Here is a 24,626-nt window from a genome sequence, read left to right as displayed (position 1 = left end):
GCCTGATCATGAGCTACTCAAGCAAGAGAACAGTGCAAAAGCTAGAGCTGGTGTGCACTTTTCATGCTGGCACTTTTCTTGTGAATATTTGGGAAGAACTCTGGGAGAGAACGGAGAAGGCACTGGCACCCCACTCCAGTACTCTTGCCTGGAAAATCCCATGGACGGAGGAGCCTGGTAGGCTGCAGTCCATGAGGTCGCGAAGAGTCGGACATGACTGAGCGACTTCACTTTCACTTTTCACTTTCACGCCCTGGAGAAGGAAATGGCAACCCACTCCAGTGTTCTTGCCTGGAGAATCCCAGGGACGGGGGAGCCTGGTGGGCTGCCGTCTATGAGATCGCGCAGAGTCCGACACGACTGAAGCGACTTAGCAGCAGCAGCTGGGAGAGAATGGAACTTCCAGGAGTCATGGAATGAGGCGGCAAGGTGGGGTGTATTAGAAGTCTAGGAAAGAGCTTCCCTGGTGGCTCAGTGGTAAAGAATCTGCCTGCCAATGCAGGGGTCATGGCTTCAATCCCTGGCCCGGGAAGATCCCACATGCTGAGGAACAACTAAGCCCCTGCGCCACCCCTGCTGAGCCTGTGCACCCCAGCTGGAGAGTAGCTCCAGCTCAGCACAACTGGAGAAGGCCCATGTGTAGCAGCAAAGACCCAGAGCAGTCACAAGAAAGAAAGTCTAGGAAAGTGTTTGAAGCATAAGGGTGGGACTGCAAGTGCACAAATCACAGAGCAAAAGGAAGAGCGAGGCTCAGAGGAAACGCCTCCAGCACCAAAGCTGGGAGACCCAGAGGCTCTTCTCTGCAGCCATTAAGAACCAGCAGGCCCTTACAGTGTGCTTACTGGGTGGAGAGAACAAATGAAAACAGTTCCCAGCCAGGAGCACCCAGGCCTCGGTAATGTGCCACGTTAAAAGGTCAAATGGAAAGAGCAAGATGAAAATATGTGACAGGGTGACCACCAAGAGAGTAAATGTAGAAAAGAAGAAAAAAAATGTGATTTTTTTCCCCACATTTAAGGTAATAAACCCAGTTAGGTGTATATAAGTAGTGAAAGTGTTAAGTCGCTCAGTTGTGTCTGACTCCCTAAGACCCCATGGACTATGAACCGCCAGGCTCCTCTGTCCGTGGAATTCTCCAGGCAAGAATCCTGGAGTTGGTAGCCATGCCTTTCTCCAGGGGATTTTCCTGACCCAGGGATCGAACCAGGGTCTCCGCATCACAGGTGGATTCTTTACTTTCTGAGCCAGAGCTCAGGGAGGCTTGCGATGTCTCACATAAGTGTGTAGACCGGCCCGAGAGCAGGTGCCAGTGAGCTGATGTCTGGTTGACCTGCTTTCCCCCTGGAGAGGCCAGAGGAGATCCTAGAGGAAGAGGAATGGCAGCATGCAGTGAGGACCCATCCTGATCAGGGGATGATGAGGAGGGGTGGGTTTGGGAATGCACAGAAAATACCCTCAGTGTCACTTCAATCAGAAATTTCCCCGAGGAAGAAGAGAGCTTTCCAAATGACCCATAGGGCAAATCATCCCTTAATATGGGGACAGCAGACCTTCCCTGTAAAATAAAAATGTTTTGAATAGTCCCTTGACACGTATTATTGAGGATCTGACCTGTAGAAACAAAGCAGGCAAGACAAGGGAAACGGGGTTATCTCTGCAGTGTTGGTATGTGAGCTCCCCAGAACTTCAGAGGGTAGATCCAGTCAGCTCCAGACTTGTCCAATTGAGGCCTTTCTGTACCGGTTACTATTTTTCCCTCTTCCCAAAGCTTACCTTCGTCCATGAGAAAGGGAGCAAGTTTAGTCAATTTCCATGCTGGTCGGAAGCTCCAGTAAAGGATTTACTGGGGGAGAAGGCTAGAGACTGAATGAAGTTGCCGTGTTACCTACGGATTTCACTGAACAGAAAAGTCACCATTTTCCATGGATGATTCAGAGTTGCCAGTGAGTGAGTGCTTAGAGTTAGGACAGCTCTAGCTATCAGTTAGTATAAGTACAAAGGGATTATCTGCAATTTTGTTATAAATTTTTTCTCCTCTCCATAGGTGGTGCTTGGCACTTTTCGTTTAATGTGAAATTTTACCCACCAGACCCTGCCCAGCTCTCTGAGGATATCACCAGGTATTTGAAAGTTGGTTGTGAAAAAGACAGTCATGTTGGGGGCTGTGCTTCTCTTAAATTCCGTGGAAGGGAGCAGGCTTACACCTGGTGAGCCTCTTAGTCGTCCACGCCCAAAGGGCAAACAGAAGACAGCTGAATGGGAGCAAACATCTGATAAGAAGATTTGCCGAATGGTATCTGTTCACAGTTGAGTCTTTGGTGTTAAGCTGATACTTCTTCTGCCTGACCCTGGTGGGAAAACACACGGAATTGAGATGCTGTCATCCTCCCACTACAGTCAAATTGGATGGGATTCAGCCTGAAATAATATGGCAACTCCTGGTGCTCCTGCTTTAAAACTGGGAAATGTGTCTTCAGATGCGTATGCCTTTGTATATAACCGTCTGATACGTTGGTGGGTGTTTCGTGTATTTGTGTATGTGTACACACAGGCATGCACACACACACAAATACACATAAACACATGCACATTTAAGAGTTTACCTTCCGTGCCTTCTGTATACGAGGAAATGATTCATTTGTTTTGGGGAAAGAACGTTAAGAAAGGAATATCGGTCTGGCCCGGTGGCTGAGCTTTGAGTGTAAGGAAGAATCTCTTTATGAAGTGATCCTGGGTTTGCTGCGTGTCTTTTTAGGCCTCTTCGAGTGCTTTCTGCTTTGAAGTCCCAGGTCTGCTCACTGTGTTTTATAGTAAGTTTATAAGCAGTCAGAGTGATACTGCACAGTGTGGCTATACATCCTTCTTGGCAAGCTTTTCAGGAAAGAGAAATTACTCAAAAAGTTTCAGTCACTTGCTATGATGAAAAATAATTCCAGTAGACATGTCGGAGAAGAGGAGAAACTAGTTCCAGAAGATTTCTTTTATATTTACATTAAATCAAAGAACAATTTATAATTTCTTATTTATATATACTTTCTAGTAATGCTGAGGGACCATTTAATTGTGGCTAGTTTGTGGTTGGACAGCCTGTATATACTTGGATATGGAATCTAGTACAGGATTCCTTTCTACTTACATCATGTTTGTGGTTGTTCAGTTGCTAAGTCCTGTTCAACTCTTTGTGACCCCACGGACGGCAGCACGCCAGGCTCCTCTGTCCTCTACTCTCTCCTGGAGTTTGCTTAAATTCATGTCCATTGAGTCGGTGATGCTGTCTAACTGACTAGAACCTCTGAAATTTGTAGAAATTTTTGTATCTAGATTACACAGCATTTATATCATCAGCTTTTAAAGCCATATTGAGAGAGGACCTTAAGACTTAATCATAGCCCTCAGCTTTAGCAATTTGTTTCTAATGTGAAAAGTGCAAGGTATATTTTTTATCATTTATACTCATATGCTGGGCCGTGAAGAGTATCATTAAAATTCATCAATGTTCCCATTTACCATGGAGTCTTCTGCAATTAGTGTTATATCTGTAACTCTTAGAAGCAAAATAACAGAAGATAAAAATCAACTATTAATGGAGATATTTAATATTGGCAAAATTATACAGAAGGTGTTCGGGTTTCCCCCAATTTAAAATTGTTTACTTTTAGTGATGAGATTTTAAGTATGAATTCTTCAAAGTTAGTCTTCCTAACAGTTGAATAAGTTATCTACATTTTTAAAAATGAGACTTTAACACAGGAGAAGGCATCCACTCTAAAGAGACCCTCATTTCAGGACGCAGGAGGTGGCAAGCCATGTTTGTGATGGCACAGCCATCCTATGCCTTGGTCCTATGGCAGGACCTTTCATCTAAATAGCAAAATGAGTCTTCCTTTAGGCTTTGGGGTCTCATCATTATATTTAAGAGCACTGTTTTAATATTAGAATTGCCTTCCCCCTACCCAGAGAGTTTGACCTTCAACATTACCCTAATGTTAGAGGAACAGTCTGTAGGTTTCCGTTACCCTGTGCATCATGAATGCATCTGTGTTTGATGACAAACGTGGAGTTGCCACTAGATGCCCTTAAATGTTACATTTTGTGGCCAAGTATATCTTCCCTTGGTATGGAGAGCCAAATAGAGATGCTGGACAGTGTGTCCCAGCAGATTGTTCCATGGGGAGAAGTTGCTTGCTGCCCGCTTGGGACTGTGCGGGCTCCTCTCCAGTCTCCTGACTCTGACTTTCTGCCTCCCCGCTCTGGCCCCCGGAAGGTACTACCTCTGCTTGCAGCTACGTGACGACATCGTGTCCGGCAGGCTGCCCTGCTCCTTTGTCACGCTGGCCCTGCTGGGCTCCTACACCGTCCAGTCGGAACTGGGCGACTACGACCCGGACGAGTGTGGCAGCGACTACATCAGCGAGTTCCGCTTCGCCCCAAACCACACGAAAGAACTGGAAGACAAGGTCATCGAGCTGCACAAGAGCCACAGGTGAGCGGCAGGGGCCCCGAGAGCATCCTGTCTGAGCTGTGCTCGGTGGGTGGGCGTCCCCTGCACCGCCTGCTTCTCCTGGGACCTCCAGGTTAATGCCTCAAGGATGGGACACAGTGGAGTGAGGTTCTGGGCCTGATACATTTTGGGTGGTTGGTGGTTCCACTCCCACTTGGGATGTCCTTGTGCTGTTTCAGCTAAAAATCATTTTTCTGATACTCTCCCCCACACCCTACCTCCCTTAGAGCACAAATCAGTGTCTCTGTGGGAACTTGCATGTGAGCTAAGCGGGAAATATTACAGCCCCACCAGGTTCAAAGGCTTCCCTGGTGGCTCAGACAGTAAAGAATCTGTCTGCAATGAGGGAGACCCAGGTTCGATCCCTGGGTCAGGAAGATCCCCTGGAGAAGGAAATGACAACCCACTCTGGTATTCTTGCCTAGAGAATTCCATGAACAGAGGAGCCTGATGGGCTGCAGTCCATGGGATCACAAAGAGTTGGACACGACTGAGCAACTAACACTATCTTTCACCAGGTTTATTTAAAAAAAAAACAGTGTTGTAATTAATACTTTTCATTTCTTATCAGAGGAATGACGCCAGCAGAAGCAGAGATGCATTTTTTGGAAAACGCCAAAAAACTCTCCATGTATGGGGTCGATTTACACCATGCCAAGGTATACAGTTTAACACTCCAGACTTGCTGATTTCATGGAAGTGTGTACAAGGCCCAGTTGTCACAAATGTTGTGTGCTAAGTTGCTATGTATACCCTTGTTCTGGACGTCCACCAGGCAGTCAGTAAATTCTTGTTAAATTTTTAAAACTCTCTATAAAGTTTGGGCTTCCCTGGTGGCTCAAATGGTAAAGAATCTTCCTGCAATGTGGGTGACCTGGGTTCGATCCCTGGGTTGGGAAGATCCCCTGGAGAAGGGGATGGCAACCCACTCCAGTATTCTTGCCTGGAGAATTCCATGGACAGAGGCTACAGTCTGTGGAATCACAGAGTCGGACACGACTGAGCTACTAACACTTTTACCTTCATAAGGCTTAGATGCCGTGACAAAGAATCAGCACTTTGAAATAAGAGGATTATTTTGGAGTTCAAGTAAAGTTAGCCAGCAGGCTAAGTCGCTGGGTGAGTTGTTGAGGCTGTATCTTGGTTCCAGGGTCTCGGGAAGAGAGAAGTTGGGGTTGGAAGGTAGGCAGGTTAAGGTTGGGGAGAAAGTACTAGCTGCTTTTACTCCCTGTCACACTTTTTCTGGAATCTTTGTGTTGTTCAACAGTGAGAGAGTGAGCATTGGAATGTTAGTCTGTTATCTAACAGCTATGAATAGAAGTGCTGTGGAAGCAGAGGCTTTCCTGAAATCTTGTATCTTCAAAGCACAGAAGATGTGTTAGGCTCTTAGAGATGGATTCTGGTCCTTTAGTAGTGTTGCGGAGATCCATGCTTGAAATCGGGGGACAGCTGCTTCTGACTTGAACTGATGCAATGACATCCTCCTGGGTGGGGGACATGCCTTGACTTCCGGTGCACAGAGTGGTATGGTCTCACGGTCCAGACATCACAAGAACGTGCATGTAACAGGCTGCCAGGCAAGCAAGCGTCGTATACAGTCAAGCTTGGGGCCAGTAAATGAAGAGGGTTTTGGCAGGCTCTGTTCAGGCAAACATCTCAACAACGCTGGGGACCCCTGGGAGGGAAATACATGATCTGTACTTTCTGTTGACGCTGCATTTGGAAAGCTGGTAGGTTTAGAATGAGTCTGGACAAGATAATAGTGAGGAGCAAATGAGCGCCGTTCTGATTGGGTTTGTCTGTGGATCATTTGTACATCACTCAGGATGAGCAACTTCTGAGGCCCAAAATCCCCAGCACGAGCAGGATCTCTGAGACTTGGCTGGAGCTACACCAGGGGATACTGGTACAGCACAGCCAAGAGCACTGACATTTGTGCGTAATCACAGCAGCAGGTGTAGCTCTGTTTACTTGCCAGTTAATTATTACAGGTTTTCACTTACTTGACACTCAGACCACATAGCGTTTTGTAGTTTTATGTCAGCTATAAGGTAGGATGAGGAGTTTAAAAAGAAAATAAGGACACGCACTAAGATTGTTTTTCTCAGAGTTTTTCCCTGCATGGCCAAAAGATAAAGAAACGAGACAAAAATGAAGGTAGCTTGGCAATTGGAGTGAATCAAAAGCTATTTTTGATACATACGATGACTCACTCACTACCCAGGGAGAATAAATAAATGAAAGATGAGGGCCTCTGTTTAGAAGGGCAGCTCAGGATGTGTCACTGTTCCTATCGGGAAAAAATGAAGCCACTTAGCATGGCTGTAACGACTAAATTAAAATAGATAGCTGGTTTTTCATTCGATAATGTGATTTGAAATTAGGCCAATTAAAAAAGAAAGAATTAAGGAAGTGCCAGTGCCGCCTGTGATAGGATTTCATCTGAATACTAAGTATAACAAACGATATGGTTATGGACTTCATTTTCTGCTGCAACTGCCCTCCATCATTTCAAGGAGGAAATTTACCGAATTACATTAAAGCTAATTTCCGGTTACAAGTGAGATGCTTCTCTTCTGGGGATGGTATCAAAAGGCCCTGAGTTTTAACACCTAGTTAGAAATTCTGAACTGTGATCTTGGACTCAACAGCTCTCAATGAAGAATAAATAACCTACATTAGGTGAAGGTCCCTTGTTTTGGAAAAACCTATTCTTAATGCTTTTTTTTCCTTAAGAAGACTGTCTCTGCTTGTTGGTCATTTAACATCACTCTGAATAGACTCTGTCAGAGGTGTTTACTTCATACAAGATTTGGAAATGTAGATATAAATCCATATTGGATATCCTGTGGACCAGGAGATAATAAAGGACGGGGAAGTTGGAACAGTGCTTTTAGATTGAGGGATAGTAGATTTGTTTATTTTAATTGGGACAGGCTGAGACTGTCCAGGTCTTCCGTCAGTGCTCCCTGCTAAACACACGTCCCCAAACACATGATTATAGCTTTCAATACAGTTTGCAAGTTACTGCCTAAATGCTATGGGCTGCAGCAGAAACCTAGATATCAAAGTGAAAGTGAAAGTCGCTCAGTCATGTCTGACTCTTTGCAACCTCATGGACTATACAGTCCATGGAATTCTCCAGGGGATCTTCCCAACCCAGGGATCGAACCCAGGTCTCCCACATTGCAGGCAGATTCTAAACCAGCTGAGCCACAAGGGAAGCCCCTAGATAGATATCAGAAGTATCCTTTTTTTAACCAACAAGAACCTGTTATATAGCACTGAACTCTGTTCAGTGTTATGTGGAAGCCTGGATAGGGGTGGGGTTTAGGGGAGAATAGATACATGTATATGTATGGCTGAGTCTCTTCCCTCTTCACCTGAAACTATCACAGCATTATTAATTGGCTTTACCCCAAAACAAAAAGTTCAAAAGAAAAAATAATAATCCATTTTTTGGTTGTCGTGTCTTTAATGAAATGGACACATTCATCCAGTTTTAAGCCCTGCTTATTCCTGACATTTTCTTTCTTCATTTGCTTTTTCTTCCAACCCATCCATAGTAGTTTAACGTGTGCTAGGCAGGTGCCGTGCTGAGCATATAGGTCACTGAGATAAACAGAGCAGGTTCTCCACCGGCCTGGGTCAGGGGGAGGAGGAGGAGGAAGGGGAGTTTGGGGCAGCACATTTGCCTGGGGTGTGCTGGCCGCAGTAATGATATGGGGCCACAGGAGAAGTGAGTGTGTGTTTAAGGCCCCACAAATAGTTTCCCACCTTCTCATGGTTCAAAGACACTCATGAGTGATGTAAAACATAATAATGGAAGAGGTTGTAAATGTCCAAAGGCGTGTTTCCTAGTTCTTCATCACAAAGACCGTGACTCAGGAGACCTTATTCCAGCAGCCCTGCTCAAGTCCGCACGCACGTCTGCTTGAGGCCTGAGGGGTCACCTGGGTGGTCCCGAGAGCAGATCGTCTGGATCTAAGCATCCACCGAGCCTGCTACGTCCAGTGTCAGGTTGCAGCTCTGTAAATTGCCCTTACAGTTACAGCCCTTGATAAATGGTGGGTGGTCTCTGGTCTCTGAATTCCCCTGAAATCTGATTACGTTGTCACATCCTGCCCTCAGTTCCTTCCGCCTCTGTAGAGTGAGGTCGTGTCTAATGGAGCGATACGTTTCCAAGGAGAAATGTTTCATTTTAAGTCAATTAGATTGTATGTGTAACCTCACCATGCCCAGAGAGGGACCAGAATACTTATTTTTGACTCTGGAAATGTTCCTCCTGTGCTTTGTACTGGCGAGACTTAGGACGTCGGTCCACCCACCCCCATAGGGATGAGTCAGAAGCCCCTGTTTGGATACTTTTGCGTCTCTCTCCCCGCTTTGCTGGGGCTGCAGTGCCTCAAAGTGAGACCGCCCTGACGATGACATGTCCCCAGACCTCAGCTTTGCCTCTGCATGACCCTGTTTTCCAACAACCAGTGAAACGGGTGGGGGGCTCCGCCTCACACACAGCCCCGCCTTCTGAACTTTGTCCTTAGCCCACGTAGGACACCACGGATACTCACTTATCCCTGATCTCACCTGAACACAATATTGAGGGTACACAAACGGGTCATGAGCTTCACATAACATCTCTGATGACCCCCGGGACCCCTCATCACACCTCCCTAGGAGATGACCTAAAGATGTAGGATACAGGTAGCTAAAGCAAGTTGCAAATACAGCACGATCCCCCTTTTGTTTTAAAAGAAAAAAGGCCTAGGACTTCCCTGATGGTCCAGTGGTTAAGACTTCACCTTCCAATGCCGAGGATGTAGGTTCAATTCCTGCTTGGGGAGCTAAGATCCCCACATGCCTCACAAAGAAAAGCAATAATGTAACAAATTCAATAAAAGACTTTAAAAACGATCTGCATCAAAAAAATCTGTTAAGAACAAACCAATACATATATATTAAGTGCATCTATATTTTTTGTATGTGAACCACGTGATTAAGAGAGCACGACTGGGCAGTGAGTGTATGTTGAGGGCCTGTTGGGGAGGAGGTGCACAGTTTAAAAAAACTATTTTATACTCAAATTTTATAATGGTATATTAAAAAATCAAGGCTCTTTTTAAAGCAACAAACCCCAAAACACTCCTAGGAAAGGATGGGGCCTGTCTGCTAGTGTCCATATTAGTCAAGTACTGGCCCTGGAAACAGGCTGCCCATGTTCAGCTGGGATGGACGGCTAACCTGTCTGTGCCTTGGTCTTCTTGTCTGGAAAGTAGGAGTAATAAGAGCAACTAGCTCAGAACAATGCTAGTGAAGATTAGTAATGTATGTAAAGCGGTCCAGCCAGGCCTGGCACCCAGTGATGAGAACCCAGGCTCTGAACACCACTGCGATTAACACACCTTCACCTGGGTGACCTCCTCTATGTGCAGTGTGGACGTCGTAAGTCCAGGATACCTGGGTGAATAGAGTTTCCACTAACAGATCTCCACAGCAATGAGTATCTTCATCACAAAGCTATTATTTAGTGGTAATGTGTTTTAAATGGCTGCAGTATTTTTCATACTTAAATCAGAGCTACAGGCAAGCCTTTTTATAGGTTCTAACCTGGAGGCTTAAATAGTGTACCCAGCCATAAATGGAAATAGATGAGTTGCTCATCCTTCATTTTTTTTTTTTAAATCTTTTCTTTTGTACTGGAGTACAGCCGATTAACAATGTTGATAGTTTCAGCTGAACAGCCAAATTTAAAGCAAAAGTTCCTCAGTTGTGTCCGACTCTTTGTGACCCCATGAACTATGCAGTCTGTGGAATTCTCCAGGCCAGAATACTGGAGTGAGTAGCCTTACCATTTTCCAGGGGATCTTCCCAACCCAGGGATCGAACCCAGGTCTCCTACATTGCAGGTGGATTCTTTACCAGCTGAGCCGCCAGGGAAACCCAAACAGCCAAGGGATTCAGCAATACATAGACACATATTACATTTTAACTGTTTTTCTAGATGACCATTTTTGTAGATGCATTATTATTTTTCTCTATGGCTTTGATATTCTAACTTTGCGTTCTAAAAGGTAGCATGTTTTTAAATCCGATTTAGGCCTCTGTTATCATTCATTGATCTCTATTCTTGTGCCATGTATCACATGATGCAATTGCATTTAATTTAAAATATACTTTGATACCTGATAAGCCTAGGACTCCTTCATTACCATTCCTTGTTTCTCGCTGCTATTTTTCAGGATTCTGAAGGAGTCGACATCATGTTAGGAGTGTGTGCAAGTGGTTTGTTGATATATCGTGACCGACTTCGCATCAACAGATTTGCCTGGCCAAAGGTTCTAAAAATTTCATACAAACGGAACAACTTTTACATTAAGATCCGGCCAGGAGAGGTAAGTAGACCCCAATTTGCATGTACGTTGGGAAGAAAGTTACCAAAGAACCGACAGAAAATTTTTCTAAATTTTTTTAGTAGAAATGTACCTGGTCAGCAGCTTTATTAGGATAACTTTGTGACAGTAGATAGTCAATAAAAGTATTTGCTATAAATCTTTAAGAAGACTTCAGAAGTGAAAATTCATAATTACATAGTTATTTGCACCCATGGACGTTACTGTAGCGGCTCAGTGGTAAAGAAGCCGCCTGTCAATGCAGAAGTGGGTTCTGTCCTGGGTCAGGAAGATCCCCTGGAGAAGGAAATGGCAATCTACTCCAGTATTCTTACCTAGGAAACCCCTTGTACAGAGGAGCCTGCCGGGCTACAGTCCATGGGGTCTCAAAGAGTCAGACGTGACTTGACGACTGAATAGCAGCAGCTCTATTTGTAAAATATTCAATAATAAAAAATAAAAGTTTGTCTATTTAATCCTAAACCAAGAGGTTTTAAGACTTTTCTGATAAGATTAATGAATGTGAAAGACAAAAAAAATGATCGAACAGAAGTTTAAATCCCCTGCTCACATGTTTGGAACTTGGCAGGACATAGTGAGTTATAGCTAACTGCCTAAGAGAGTTTATTGTAGGTTTGTCCAAAAAACAGTAGTGCATACAATCTTATCTTCCCTTTTTATTGTTTTGTTCTAATTTTCCCCCACTGCATACATTAATTGAGTGATTTTTTTCCTTTTGCATATTTTAATGTAAAAGCAGAATTCATGAATAATGTTTTGTATAGTTTTGTGCTGTGGTAGAAAAGAAACTTAGTTGCTAAACCTCTTTGTGAATAAAGAATAGATTTCTTCCCCATCTGTCCTGTTGTGCTGTCTCTGCGTCCTCCGTCTTTGTCCTCCAAATCTGATAGCATCCTAAAGGGAATAACGTAGAGGTAGTGTGCTTCAAAGTAGAAGAAAGATTAGAGCAAGCAAAACTGGGTGTAAATTATGCAAGTTCAGTAGCCTGATGCATTTCTCCTCTTTTGTTTTTCAATCAGAGAGACTAATGAAAGAATCAGAATTATTAACTCATCTTTGCTCCTTAGGCAGAAACATCCATGATTAACTTACAGCCTCCTTAGTGGTTCCGTATCTATTTCTTGCCAACATTGTACTTGTTCAGTCACTAAGTCATGTCTGACTCTTTGTGATCCCATGGACTGCAGCAGACCAGGCTCCTCTGCCCTCCACTGTCTCTTGAAGTTTGCTCAAATTCATGTCCGGTGATGCCATCATGTCCAGTGATGCCATCTAACCATCTTATCCTCTGCCACACCCTTTTGCCTTCAGTCTTTCCCAGCATCAGGGTCTTTTCCACATAATATATAGTAAATATCTGCTATTATCGCATAACAGATAATACATATGTCCAATTTCTAATTAAAGTAGTTAATATAATGGAAGTAATCCAAGCCCTGATTTCAGCTCATCTAGTCTCTACATTTTCTGGTAGAGTATAGAATTACCTTCTGTCTTCGAAATCAACTTCTCCACGGGTGGAAAATGCAATTTCGAGCATCACTATATGGAATATAATGGTTACAGTAGTTCATAATACTATACTGTATATTTGGAATTGCTGGTAGAATAGATCTTAGAAGTTCTTATCACAAGAAAACAAGATTGTAACTCTGTGCGGTGATGGATAATTAATTTGCCTCATGTGGTAGTCATTTCACAAAATGTACAAACATCAAAACATTATGTTGTACGTCCGAAGCTAATATAACGTTGTGTATCAGTTTCATTCTCAAAAGAATCAGACTATAAAGCAGGCAGTCGTGTTTAATGTAAATATAGAGCCAAACTTTTATTTGAAGACTGAAATAATCTATAAGTTTTTCATACAAATACATGAAATTAAAGTCATTTTTTATATTTCCTTAAGACTGTATGTTATGACCAAGATATATTTGATTTATGGAGCATTTATTAAGTGAGAATCTTTTATTGCCAAGAACTGTGTTGGGCCAGCTTCCCAGGTGGTGCTAGAGGCAAAGAACATGCCTGCCAGTGCAGGAGACGTAAGAGACTCTGGTTTGATCCCTGGATCAGGAAGGTCCCCTGGAAGAGAGCATGGCAACCCACTCTAGTATTCTTGCCTAGAGCATCCCTTGGACAGAGGAGCCTGGTGGGCTACATTCCAAAGGGTTGCAAAGAGTCAGACACTAGTGAAGCGTGAATATTCACAACCCTGAATATTCATTGGAAGGACTGATGCTGAAGCTGAAGCTCCAATACTTTGGCCACCTGATGCAAAAAGCCGACTCATGGGAAAAGACCCTAATGCTGGGAAAGATTGAGGGCAGGAGGAGAAGGGGACGACAGAAATGACTGGATGGCATCATCGACTCAATGGACTCGAGATTGAGCAAACTCTGGGAGATGGTGGAGGACAGGGAAGCCTGGTGTGCTGCAGTCCATGGGGTTGCAAAGAGTGGGACACAACTGAGTGACTGAACAACAACTGTGTTGGGCATTGAGAATAGAAAGATAAATGTGACCTTGTTCCTGTCCTGTTAGGGAGTTTCTGTTTCACAGAGAAACAGACTGAGACAGTTGGAATCACAGAGTCATGATCCAAGTGTGATCGTATTCCATAGACTAGGAGTGAGTGTAGTGAGGGGCCAGAAGGGCAAGTCTGAGCAGTGCATCTGGGGACCGCCATGAGCCTTGGGAGCTTTAAACTGGGATGTGACATACTCGGTGGATATTTTGGGATGAGATTCAGTGACTTAGTAATGTGATGTGATGGGACCTAAACTAGGGCGGAGGCTGTGGGAATAGACTGGAAAGAGCACATTTGAGAGAGAGAGGTTTCAGAGGCAGAGGCCGTGGTCCTGCAGACAGGATGCAGGAAGGATCGAAGGAAGAAAGAAGAGAGTCCAGGAAAATCAGAAGCTTTGGGTTTGCATGAGCGAGGTTGATGGCAATGATATTATTAGATAAGAAAGAAAAGTAGGAAGAATTTCAGAAAAAAAAAATTGACATTTCTTTGCAACAGAGTTTTAGGTGATGGTGATCCTTGCATAGTAAGAAATAAAAGATTTGAAGAGTGTCATCAACTGTATAATACATTTTATTCAAGGCCTTAGGCCTGGAAGAAATTACCAAAGAACAAGTAATTCTTATTCAATAAGGACAAGCTGGGGAAAGACCCTAAAACAAAAATTATGGGTAGTGCCACTTTTTCTTGGCCTTTTTAGCTAAGATCAAGTGTAGTATAGGGACTTCCCTGGAGGCTCAGTGGTAAAGAATCTGTCTGCTAACGCAGGAGATGCAAGAGACACGGGTTCGATCCCTGGGTGAGGAAGATCCCCTGAAGAAGGGCTTGGCAACCCACTCCAGTATTCTTGCCTGGAGAATCCCATGGAGAGAGGAGCCTGGTTGGCTACAGTCCATGGGGTTACAAAGAATCAGACACAGTTGAACAATGGAGCGTGCATGCACATTCATGCGTGCGCGCACACACACACCACTTTTTAAGGGAGGGGTTGGCCGAAGGGGACCAGAGGCAGATGAAGAAAAGCATCCAGAGAAGAAAAGAACAGCCAGAAACAGTCATGGCTAATACATAAGGATGATGAGATGCAGTGACTGTGGTTCACCAGCAGTACCAAATGGGGCAGAGGAGCCTCTCGGATGGGAACTGAGAAAAGTGGGTTGAACTTGACAGGCAGGTCCTGTCGTGACAGTAAAAGCTCAGAAAGGAGTGAAGACCGGGCAGATGGCAGCCAGGTGAGAAGTGGACTACAGCGGCTTCTCCTCCTGCCCCTCAGCCCTGATCCTGGCTCTGCAGAAACAAGCTCAGAGAACGTCCTCCCCGCCCTCACTTTTTACAACCATGTTTATAGGCTGAGAAGAAAGGATGAGAAGGAATTACTGGTGACACAAAGGCTCCAAAGAAGTTGAAAGAAATGAATCCAAAGCCCAGAGAAAGATAAACACTCAGAAAGTGCCGGTCCTCTCTCATCCTTGTGCTGAGGAGACTCTTCCTGTAAGACCCCTGCCCTCAGCATTGCAGTGTGTGGTCCTTCAGCATAGCGTGTGGTCCGTGTGAGATGCAGGATGAACACGTGGAAGATGGTTTAGTCGAGGTCCCTGATCCTCTGGTCTGTCGGTTGACTGGGTCCACTGGGTGGGGTGAGTTCCATGACCACCCCGTGACCATCAGAGGGAAGGAGAATTTGAGGAAAGCAACTGCATTTACAGTCACCCATGATGTTCTCCCCATCTCCCCTACCTACCCAGTCCCACTCAACGAACAAGGAAGAGAGGTCCAGCATAAGGAAAGCTCACATGCCTTGCACAGGACCCCTCCCTTGGTTCTTTGCCACATAATTTCCTTTTGCTGCTGATTATACCAGTAGTCTGGTGGGTTTGAGCTCTTTGGGGAAGGCTTTACTGTTTAAGATGATTGCCCTCTGGTGGCCTGATGGATCCTGTCTTCAGAAAAATTTTTTTAAATCATTGAGTATCTGCCATAATAATATGAAAATCTGTTACTCAGGAAATTAGCTATTTCACTTTGGAGTGAGTGTCATCTCAAGTCTACATGCTAAAAAATTTGAAAATACATTCTCCCAATCCTTGATCTTATGCAGTCGGGCCTTCTTATCCCAAGGTTCTGCATCTGTGGATGCAACCAATCATGGATCAGAAATATTCAGCTAAAAAGATCCCAGAAAATTCTGAAAAACTAAACATTTGAATTTGTTGCAACTGTTTCCATAGCATTTTACACTGTACTTAAATTCTTTCCCTAGCATTTATATTGTGTTAGGCATTATAAGTGATCTAGAGATGATTTAAAGTCTGTGGGAGGGTTGTGTGTGTGTTATATGCATATACTAGGCTAGTCTGTGTGAGAGACATGAGCATCGATGGGTTTTGTTATCCAGGGCAGCCTGGAACCCATACCCTTGGATCTTGAAGGACGAGTGTAGATAGTGTTGAGATGTTAGCATCTAACATGGTAATCCATGTTGTTGTTGTTGTTGTTCAGTCACTCAGTCGTGTCTCTTTGAAACCCCATGAACTGCAGCACACCAGGCATCCCTGTCCTTCACTATCTCCCAGAGCTTTCTCAAACTCATGTCCATTGAGTCAGTGATGCCATCCAACCATCTCATCCTCTGTCACCCCCTGCTCCTCCTACCCTCAATCTTTCCCAGCATCAGGATCCTTTCCAATGAGTCATCTCCTCGCATCAGATAGCCAGAGTATTAGAGCTTCAGCTTCAGCATCAGTCCTTCCAATGAACAAATAAAATCAGCAATATGTATCATCGGATACATAGAATGTATGCATATTTCTAGACCAGATACAAGGAGAGAATGTCATCCTGAGGGTGCTGTAGACGCTAAATGTTTTATTCATTTCTGTGTGTTCCAGCTGATGTCATGATGTCAGAGAGAAACCATGAAAATTAGGCTTAAAAGATCAGGACAAATTGGTCTCTGGAAGGAATACAGATTCTCTTGTTTTCTGCATTTAGTTTTCATAAGATTAATCCTTGTACATGCAATATTTACTACATGCATAATGTGGTTGTCTGTACCTGCAGTGTTTTGAGATTGATATAAGAAGACTTTTTTTAATGAATGAATGTGTGTAGCATGAAATCTGTATATAGCAGTTGATTTAGGGAGTAGAGAAAAATTTATGGGTGGTATTTTTATTTTGTATGTTATTTGCTTTCATGTTATTTATGACTCCAAACTTCACTCTGCTCTCCAACATTTTTTTAAAATTTAGTTCGAACAATTTGAAAGTACCATCGGGTTTAAGCTGCCAAACCATCGAGCCGCCAAGCGTTTATGGAAAGTATGTGTAGAACACCATACATTTTTCAGGTGGGTGGAAATCACTTTGGTTTTGTCCTAAGGAAGTAGGGTGATTGGAATCACCTTACTGAAAAAGGTGGTTAGAAAGAAGAACACGGCAGCAAAATTCTTTCTGTCGTTCAGGTTTGTTGCCATCAGATGCCTTGATAAATCCTAAAGATCTTCTGACTAAATTTGAAGGGTTTTCCTTCAGCTGTCTTATAGTTACCTGTCTTATCACTCCCTTTATTATCTTTAGTGGCTTTCCCGATTTTTATAGGATGTCTATTTCAGATGACCAGTCCATTCCTTGCTATTGCAATAACTTTTCAATACCCTCAACTCCTCTGTTCACCCACAGTAAAGCTGTCAGATTTGTGTCTACAAAATAACAAATTATCACTGTTCACCGATATCACCTACTTAGTTGCTCACTGGGTTTGTAGAACCACAGACCCTCCAGTTCCATGGGATGGTCAAGTTCACCTAATCCTGACTCCACCCCCATAGCATGTCTACAGCATCCCTTGTTGATACACACTGTGTAAATTGACTTTTTTTCTTGCAAAATCAAATTCATTGAATTGCAGGTTGGCTGTTAAGCCTGTGGTGCACAGAGCACTTTTTACCTTTCAGAACAGAGTAAGAAATTAGCATTCTTGGGGCTTCCCTGGTGGCTCAGTGTTAAAGAATCCTCCTGCCAATGCAGGAGACACAGTTTTGATCCCTGCTGCAGGAAGATCTCACTTACCACAGAGCAAATGCACCGAGCCCATGCAGCACAACTGTTGAACCTGTGCTCTAGAAGCTGGTAACCAACTGCTGAAGCCTGGGTGTCCTAGAGCCCATAAGAAGCCGCCACAACGAGAAGCCCGTGCACTTCACCTAGAGAGTAGCCCCCGCTCCCCACAACTAGACAAAAGCCCACACGGCAAGGATAACCCAGCACAGCCAAAATAAATAAAAATAAGTTAGCATTCCTAATACTTAGCCTAATCATCTTTCCGATGCTTTTCCTTGAATCTCTGTAGACTGTTGTTACCAGAAGCGCCTCCAAAGAAATTCCTCACCTTGGGTTCCAAGTTCCGTTACAGTGGCCGGACACAGGCCCAGACCAGAAGAGCCAGCGCGCTGATAGATCGTCCAGCCCCATACTTCGAGCGCTCGTCCAGCAAACGTTACACCATGTCCCGCAGCTTGGATGGAGGTAGGTACCGCTCGTAAGGACTGCTAGTGGCCACCAAGTAGTGTGAGACCATAGTGAGCCTTTGATGGACATCGTTGCTCTGGGATAGTATGGAATGAAAAGCACTTGTTGGTCTTTGACCAAATGGAAAATTTTAACTAACCCCTAACCTCAAAAAAACTTGAGGGACTTCTGCTGGCAATCCAGTGGTTAAGATTTTATGCTTCTACACAGCAGGCACAGATTCGATCCTAGTCAGGGAACTAAGTTCCCACATGCCACATGGCATAGGCCAAAAACAAAGGTGCCTATGTGAGTCTGGGGTCTGCTGTGCTATGCTTAGTCGCTCAGTCGTGTCTGACTCTTTGCAACCCCATGGACTATAGTCCCCTGTACTCCTCTGTCCATGGAGGATTCTCCAGGCAAGAATACTGGAGTGGATTGCCATGCCCTCCTCCAGGGCATCGTCCCAACCCAGACATCAAACCCAGGTCTCCCACATTGCAGGCGGATTCTTTACTGTCTGAGCCACCAGAGAAGCCATGGTAGGTTTATGTAAAATCACAGAAAAGAATGGTACTTGGAGAATGAGTCAGCTTTTGTAAGCTGGCACCCTGAATTTGGAGAAGGATGCTCTTATTCTTCAATATAGGAATCACATACTTACACATCATTTGCTTCTCTCGCCAGCAGATCTTAAATGATTATCAAGTTTATTTTAGATCATTTGGTTTAGAAAGAAAACTGCATTAAATGTATCTCTTGTTCTTTTAGAAATGTCAGCAGTGAAATATGACTTTTATCTGTCAGTGAATAATAGCTTATAGGAAGGGTGACATTCAAATAACAGTGAAGGGCTCCAAGTGACCTCCTCCTGGTTTATATGAATCACTCCAGCAGATGGGCTGGGAGGGTGGCTGTAAATGCTCTCCACCTTTAAGTCAGGTGTGTGAGTATGGTGGGGAGAGAATCACTCAATCACTTAAGCAACATTTTTAAGGCATGAAAGGGAGTCTTTAGCAAGTTTCTGCATCATGGGGCAGTTTTCTGTGACCATGTAGAGTTACACACTGGTGTGCTTTTCTGCTCTAAGACGTGGCAGCTGAACTCAGAATATCTGTATCCTCAGAAGTGAGATCCACAGAGGAGAGGCCAAATATAATTGCTGTGCCGCGTACAGTGTTTTGTGTCAGGGAGTTGAGTATCCACAGCTTTTAGTTGTCCTCGGAGGTCCTGGAACCATCCCCTCCAGACTCCACAGGATGACTGTGAGGCTTGACTTAGGCCCCAGGCCTCTGTCTCCTAACCCAGAGCTCCTGAGATGTGTTATAGGGACCTTGTCCTGGATACATACAAAGTGATGTTTCTAGAAGCATGAGTATATGATTTTAATAATAAGCAAAAGCATAAATAGAATCACAAGTTATTACAGATGCCTGGGATCACCTCCCCCTTGACCTTCTCTGCCTTCAGCTCACTATAAAGTCTCAGTCCTTCCTTCCCTTTCACCAACCCCTGATGTGGCTGTTGGGGTGACATACTCCCCGGATTTCTTGACTTAAAAGGCTATATTGCATTGATGTTGTTAGAAATCCTGATTCTGACTGCAGAAGAAGATACAAATATGAATGAAGTGAGATAAAGAATCCTATAATGCTTTATCTGAATATATCAGTCCATGGAATTCTCCAGGCCAGAATTCTAGAGTGGGTAGCCTTTCCCTTCTCCAGGGGATCATCCCAACCCAGGGATCGAACCCAGGTCTCCTGCATGGCAGGTGGATTCTTTACCAGCTGAGCCACAAAAAGAAAGCCCAAGAATACTAGAGTGGATAGCCTATCCCTTCTCCAGCAGATCTTCCCAACCCAGGAATCAAACCGGGGTCTCCTGCATTGCAAGCGGATTCTTTACCAACTGAGCTATCAGGAAGCCCAACAACATGAAGTCATAATTTATAACTCTTAATTCTTGGCTCTATCCGTTGAAGGGGCAAAGAAGCCATGATATCCAGCAGTACTGAGCACACTAAGTGCCTACATCTTACTTTCCCAGTGTGTCCCCTGCCCCCGCCACCGTGTTCTGAGCTTATGCCTATGTGGATAGAGAGAAAGTTAGAAAGATATATACCAACGAGTTTGCAGTGACAGTGGAATAAGGAGGGTGGGCAGTGAGCAGACTGAAGAAAAGAAGAGAAAGTCTGTGTAAATTGTTATGACTTGCTGCCATAACCAAGAGCTCCTTTTGCAGTTTTCAGATTCTAATGACGTGAATGAAAACAGTACACATAAAATGAAAAAAGACTGTATTTTCCCAATGGAGTACTTTATAAAAGTTAATAGAGGGAGTCAAACCTGTGCTATTAGTGCTCTATTCTTCTTATAAGTTCTGTTAGTGAAGTGGGAAGAATGCTCACCTGGTGTAGATAAACCCAGACCCGCGTCCAGACCTGTTCCCTGTACGGCAGTGGGCGAGTGGCTGCCCGTCTCCAGGTCCCAGGTTTAGGCGCCGTCTGTAAGGTGGCATCATGGCCACCTCTGGCAGGGCTGTCGCAAAGAGTGAATAAGACGCTGGTGAAAGTGGTCTTATTCCAGATGTGACCCTGAGACCTCCGCAGGTATATTGAGGGTCATTCTTCAGGCTCTTGTGAGCGGGCCTAGGAATGTCAGTTACCTTTCCCTACCTTCTAGAAGAGTGTTCCATTTTTAGAATCTCCGAGAACCAAGCTTTTGGGAAACACTGTTTACTAGGACTGTTTGAAGCTGAATTAAGTTCTTTGAAAGTTCGCATTCACAGTGGCACCTTTTCTCTGTATCGTCTCATCTGCTCTTCTTTAAAGCATCTGGGTAAACTGGTGTGTGTTCTTTAAGTCAGTGCTGGAGGAGCTCATGTAGAATCAGAGCTTTTTCCCCTGAATGTCCTTCACGTGGTTCTGTGATGTGAACCCAGGGGGACACATTTGCTGTGAATGCTGTTTTTCCTTGTGACCCTCTGTGCAATGGTGATTGCTGAGAAGACAGAAGCCAAGCGTGAAACCAATGTACTAATTCCGTGCTGTGTCTCTCTCTCTCCCCCTGCCCAAAAGTGACGCTAGTATGCGTTGTCTCACTCTCTGGGGTCCTGCCGGTTCTCGTATGTTTTCTGTGCTGCTGCGTGGGGGACCATGGCTGCATGTTGCAATAGCTACTGCTTTTTGCAAGGTTGCATCTTCCATGAGAAAAGCCTCACAAGCCTTTTTAGGATACTGTGTCTCATACAAGCTTTTTTGTCACTAGATGGAGATGCAAAATATCTTAGTGAAGGTATTTTAGTGAAATGGTTTACTAGTCAAAGGATTTCAGAGTTTTTTTCTTAACGTTTATGTCTTAAACTCCCAAAAATATGAAACCAGATTAAATTTTGCCTGTGATTTGAAAAGCAGCCTTTCTAAATTTTAGTAAATGTTATGGTACCTAAAACCCTTAAAGAATGAGTAACAAATTTCAAAAATTTAACTAAATCAGGTATCTCTTTCACTAAGACATTTTAGCTGGGAGGAAAGGCTGGATCTTACATCTCTTACGTTTGCATGCTTTGCAGTTGCACGAGTTTCGTTAGCAGTGTTTGCCTTCCTTTCCCCAAATACCAAAGATGAATGAATGTATGCCCATTATGGCAGTCTTTTTAAAACTCAGTGAAAATTAAAAAACATTTCTGCACTTCAGTTGAGCAGAGTTGCCATCCGAATTGTATCATCTCTGCTGAGATGGCTACTTTTCAGTATAACTTAGGTAGCTTTTATATTATAGCAGAGAGAGACTTTTCAGCCACTAATAACAATAGTAGTAGTAGCAATGGTAATAACACTACAAAAAAAGTTCAGTGCTCCTCAATGACTGGCACTTCCAAAGATGTGTTTAAAGTCAAGTGTAGTAGGGCAGTTGTCTGTCTGCTGTTAGTTGTGGAACTTGCCTCTGAGTGCCGCTGCCCAGCTGGTTTACTCTGTGGGTAAGAGGCTCAGCAGTCACTCAGTGCTCCCCTCTTCCCACTCACATCCACCCTCACACACGTCCTTACCAGAGAGCCTGTGAGTGGATGCACACTGTGCTGGTGGCTTCAAGAGATGAGCATTGAAATCACGCTTAGACGCAGTTACAGGTGACAGGAGTATGACACTGCGGTGTTGCTTAGATGAGAGTACCTGTAAGGCTGATGTGTCTTTTGAAGAGAAACCTGGTGCTTTATGGGGGTTTTTTTGTGGGGTTTTTTTTGTGGTTTTTTTTTTTTGCTTTTTTTTTTCCCTGTAATAGGACAATGGGTGGCGTCCATCCTTCTTCTGACTTAACTATCTCAGACTTTATTTCTCCAATTGTATCTGCTTTTAGCGTCAGTGAATGAAAACCATGAAATATACATGAAGGATTCTGTGTCCGCTGCAGAGGTTGGTACTGGCCAGTACATCACCACAAAGGGCATGTCTCAGACCAACTTGATCACCACTGTGACTCCGGAGAAAAAGGCCGAGGAGGAGCGGGACGAGGAGGAGGACAGACGGAAAAAGGCCGAGGAAGCCACGCCGGTAGCTGCCGTCCGGCACGAGGGAAAGGTACATCTCCCCTCTGCCTCCCAGGGCTCCTGCAGATTCTAAAGAACTCCTGAATGGTGCTGAGAATGGGAAGCAGGAATGCGTGCATAAGACTGAGGCTGACTCATAGCTCAGCGTTAGTCACATTCATACTATCAGTCTTTATTATTTCTTCTGTCCACAGTTTTCCTCTGAAAGATCCCTTTTTTAACTTTTTGAAACTTCTTGTTGAACGACTTAGGTGCTACGTAAGACTTTCAACAGCTGTCCTGTCTGTAGATCTTAAAAATACTTTAGGTGGCATATTAACCCATTTATTTGTGTTTGGGCTTACAATTCAGAATTGCCGCTAAAGCTGTTTTCTTTGTTTCTGGCCCCATTCTCCTACCCAAGGGCTGTGTATTTTTCTAGACGTATAGTATTGACTTTGACATACTCTTGACTGCAAGTAACTGAGTGACCACAGCTTGCATATTCGTACACTGTTTTCTCTCTTAGTCTTTGATTTTAACCTCATCATCAAAGTAGCTAGTGGATGTATTTTGGAAAAGGGTTAAGGCAGACTTCTCAGGGGAGATGGAGGGTGAACTTGGCAGTCATTTCTCTAGGGTGTTTGATTCGCTGAATTCGGTCACTTCATTTCATCTGAAATTCAATTTATTTTTTAAAAATAAACATTATGATTATTTCTGGAGCTCCAACACTACAAAGCAACTTTTTGAGAAAATGAAAGTCAAAAACACATGTAGATAGCATCCTTCTGGTTCCAGGTTATGTATCTTGCAAAACAGTTCCCATAAAAGTCAAAAAACACAGTAGGTTTATATGTATTAATCATGGAAACCCAGGAATGTACAGGGAGAAAGGAAACCGCAGAATAAAAATACTGTATAACTTAGAGGTGATGCTAAAATCGGGGTAAATTTGACTCAAAAGTGCTCTTTTGCAGGTGGGCTCTTCAGATGTAGAGGCTGGGGTGGGAATTTCCCCTGGGGTCTGTAGAAAATACTTTTGGTAAGAACGTAACAGTGACTTCTGAACAGGCAGATTAGCAAATGTATCATCATTCTGCTTATGATAGAATATCCCAGTAACCCAGTGCACATCCCTTTCCTTAGGGTAAGATTAACTTATTTGCCAAACTCAAATAAAGACAAGACATAACAACAAGGATATCTGGCTCACTTTAGCTACGAAAATGTGCATTGTTTTGAATTTCGTTTTCACACACCTCCTTTTCAGTTAAGATGGGTTTTAACTAGGTCTTAATCAGAAGATGATGATATACTTGAAAACCAGTGCATCCCATGATTTTTGGAAGTTGCCCAGGCTAACATTCCACTTTCAGGGATGTGTAAATAATATGAAAGTATTAGTTGTAGTCGTGTCCGACTCTTTGTGACTCCATGGACTACAGCCCACCATGTTCCTCTGTCCATGGTATTTTCCAGGCAAGAATACTGGAGTGGGTTGCCATGCCCTCCTCCAGGGGATCTTCCTGATCCAGTGGTCGAACCCAGGTCCCCTGCATTAGCAGGCAGATTCTTTATCTTCTGAGCCACCAGGGAAGCCGAATAAGATGAAGTGCGCTATTAAAGTAAATGACTTGTCCTTTGCTCCTGAAATGATCCACTCCTACTTTATTGATTTTAAAAGATCAGGGATTTGTTTACATGAGATGGAGCCCTAAGCCGGTGTCACTTGGTGCTGTTTGTGCCACTGGAGAATAGAAAGACAAAGGAAACTGTGGCTGTCAGAGTCAGAGCGCTGTGACCCAGATGCCTTCTGAGAGGCTGGGGCCCAAAGCTCCTGCTGCAGCAGCTGCATGCTGCCTCCATCCCCCCACCCCTGCCACCACAACGCTGTTTTTAAAAACCACTCTTTAAAAAAAAAATTAAAAACCCACTCTAATCAGCCATGTAAAAGATTAAGCCATAATTTCATTTTTCTCCATCTTCAAAAAGGAACACAGCACTCTTTTTATTTTTTTAACCAAAATGAAAGTGTGTTACTGAAAACAGTACTTAAACAACTGGTCTCTGATTCATTTGAGAGTGTGTTTCCCCACTGATGATCACCACCGGTGATGGGGCAGCCTTCTGAGGGCAGCAGTTCTTAACTT

General features: G+C 43.9%; 1 protein-coding gene across 38 annotated transcripts in view; it reads left to right on the top strand.

Moving 5' to 3' along the window:
• The window catches only part of EPB41L3 (erythrocyte membrane protein band 4.1 like 3), a 227,463-nt gene that overhangs the window by 176,188 nt on the left and 26,649 nt on the right, over positions 1–24,626 (top strand). For 28 of the 38 annotated variants that reach the window (XM_060405453.1, XM_060405451.1, XM_060405454.1 and 25 more), the window contains exons 6-12: positions 2,045–2,120; positions 4,265–4,483; positions 5,073–5,160; positions 10,741–10,893; positions 16,690–16,787; positions 17,789–17,964; positions 22,305–22,525. In XM_060405453.1, the coding sequence (XP_060261436.1) occupies positions 2,045–2,120; positions 4,265–4,483; positions 5,073–5,160; positions 10,741–10,893; positions 16,690–16,787; positions 17,789–17,964; positions 22,305–22,525 (1,031 nt within the window). The remainder of the gene's footprint in view (positions 1–2,044; positions 2,121–4,264; positions 4,484–5,072; positions 5,161–10,740; positions 10,894–16,689; positions 16,788–17,788; positions 17,965–22,304; positions 22,526–24,626) is intronic. The other 10 variants (XM_060405452.1, XM_042239502.2, XM_060405449.1 and 7 more) reach the window with 1 other exon arrangement.

The sequence above is a fragment of the Ovis aries genome, chromosome 23, assembly GCF_016772045.2.
Source record: "Ovis aries strain OAR_USU_Benz2616 breed Rambouillet chromosome 23, ARS-UI_Ramb_v3.0, whole genome shotgun sequence".
Taxonomy (NCBI): Eukaryota; Metazoa; Chordata; class Mammalia; order Artiodactyla; family Bovidae; genus Ovis; species Ovis aries.
Note: the sequence above shows the minus strand (reverse complement) of the source record. Positions and strands in the feature narration are given on the sequence as shown.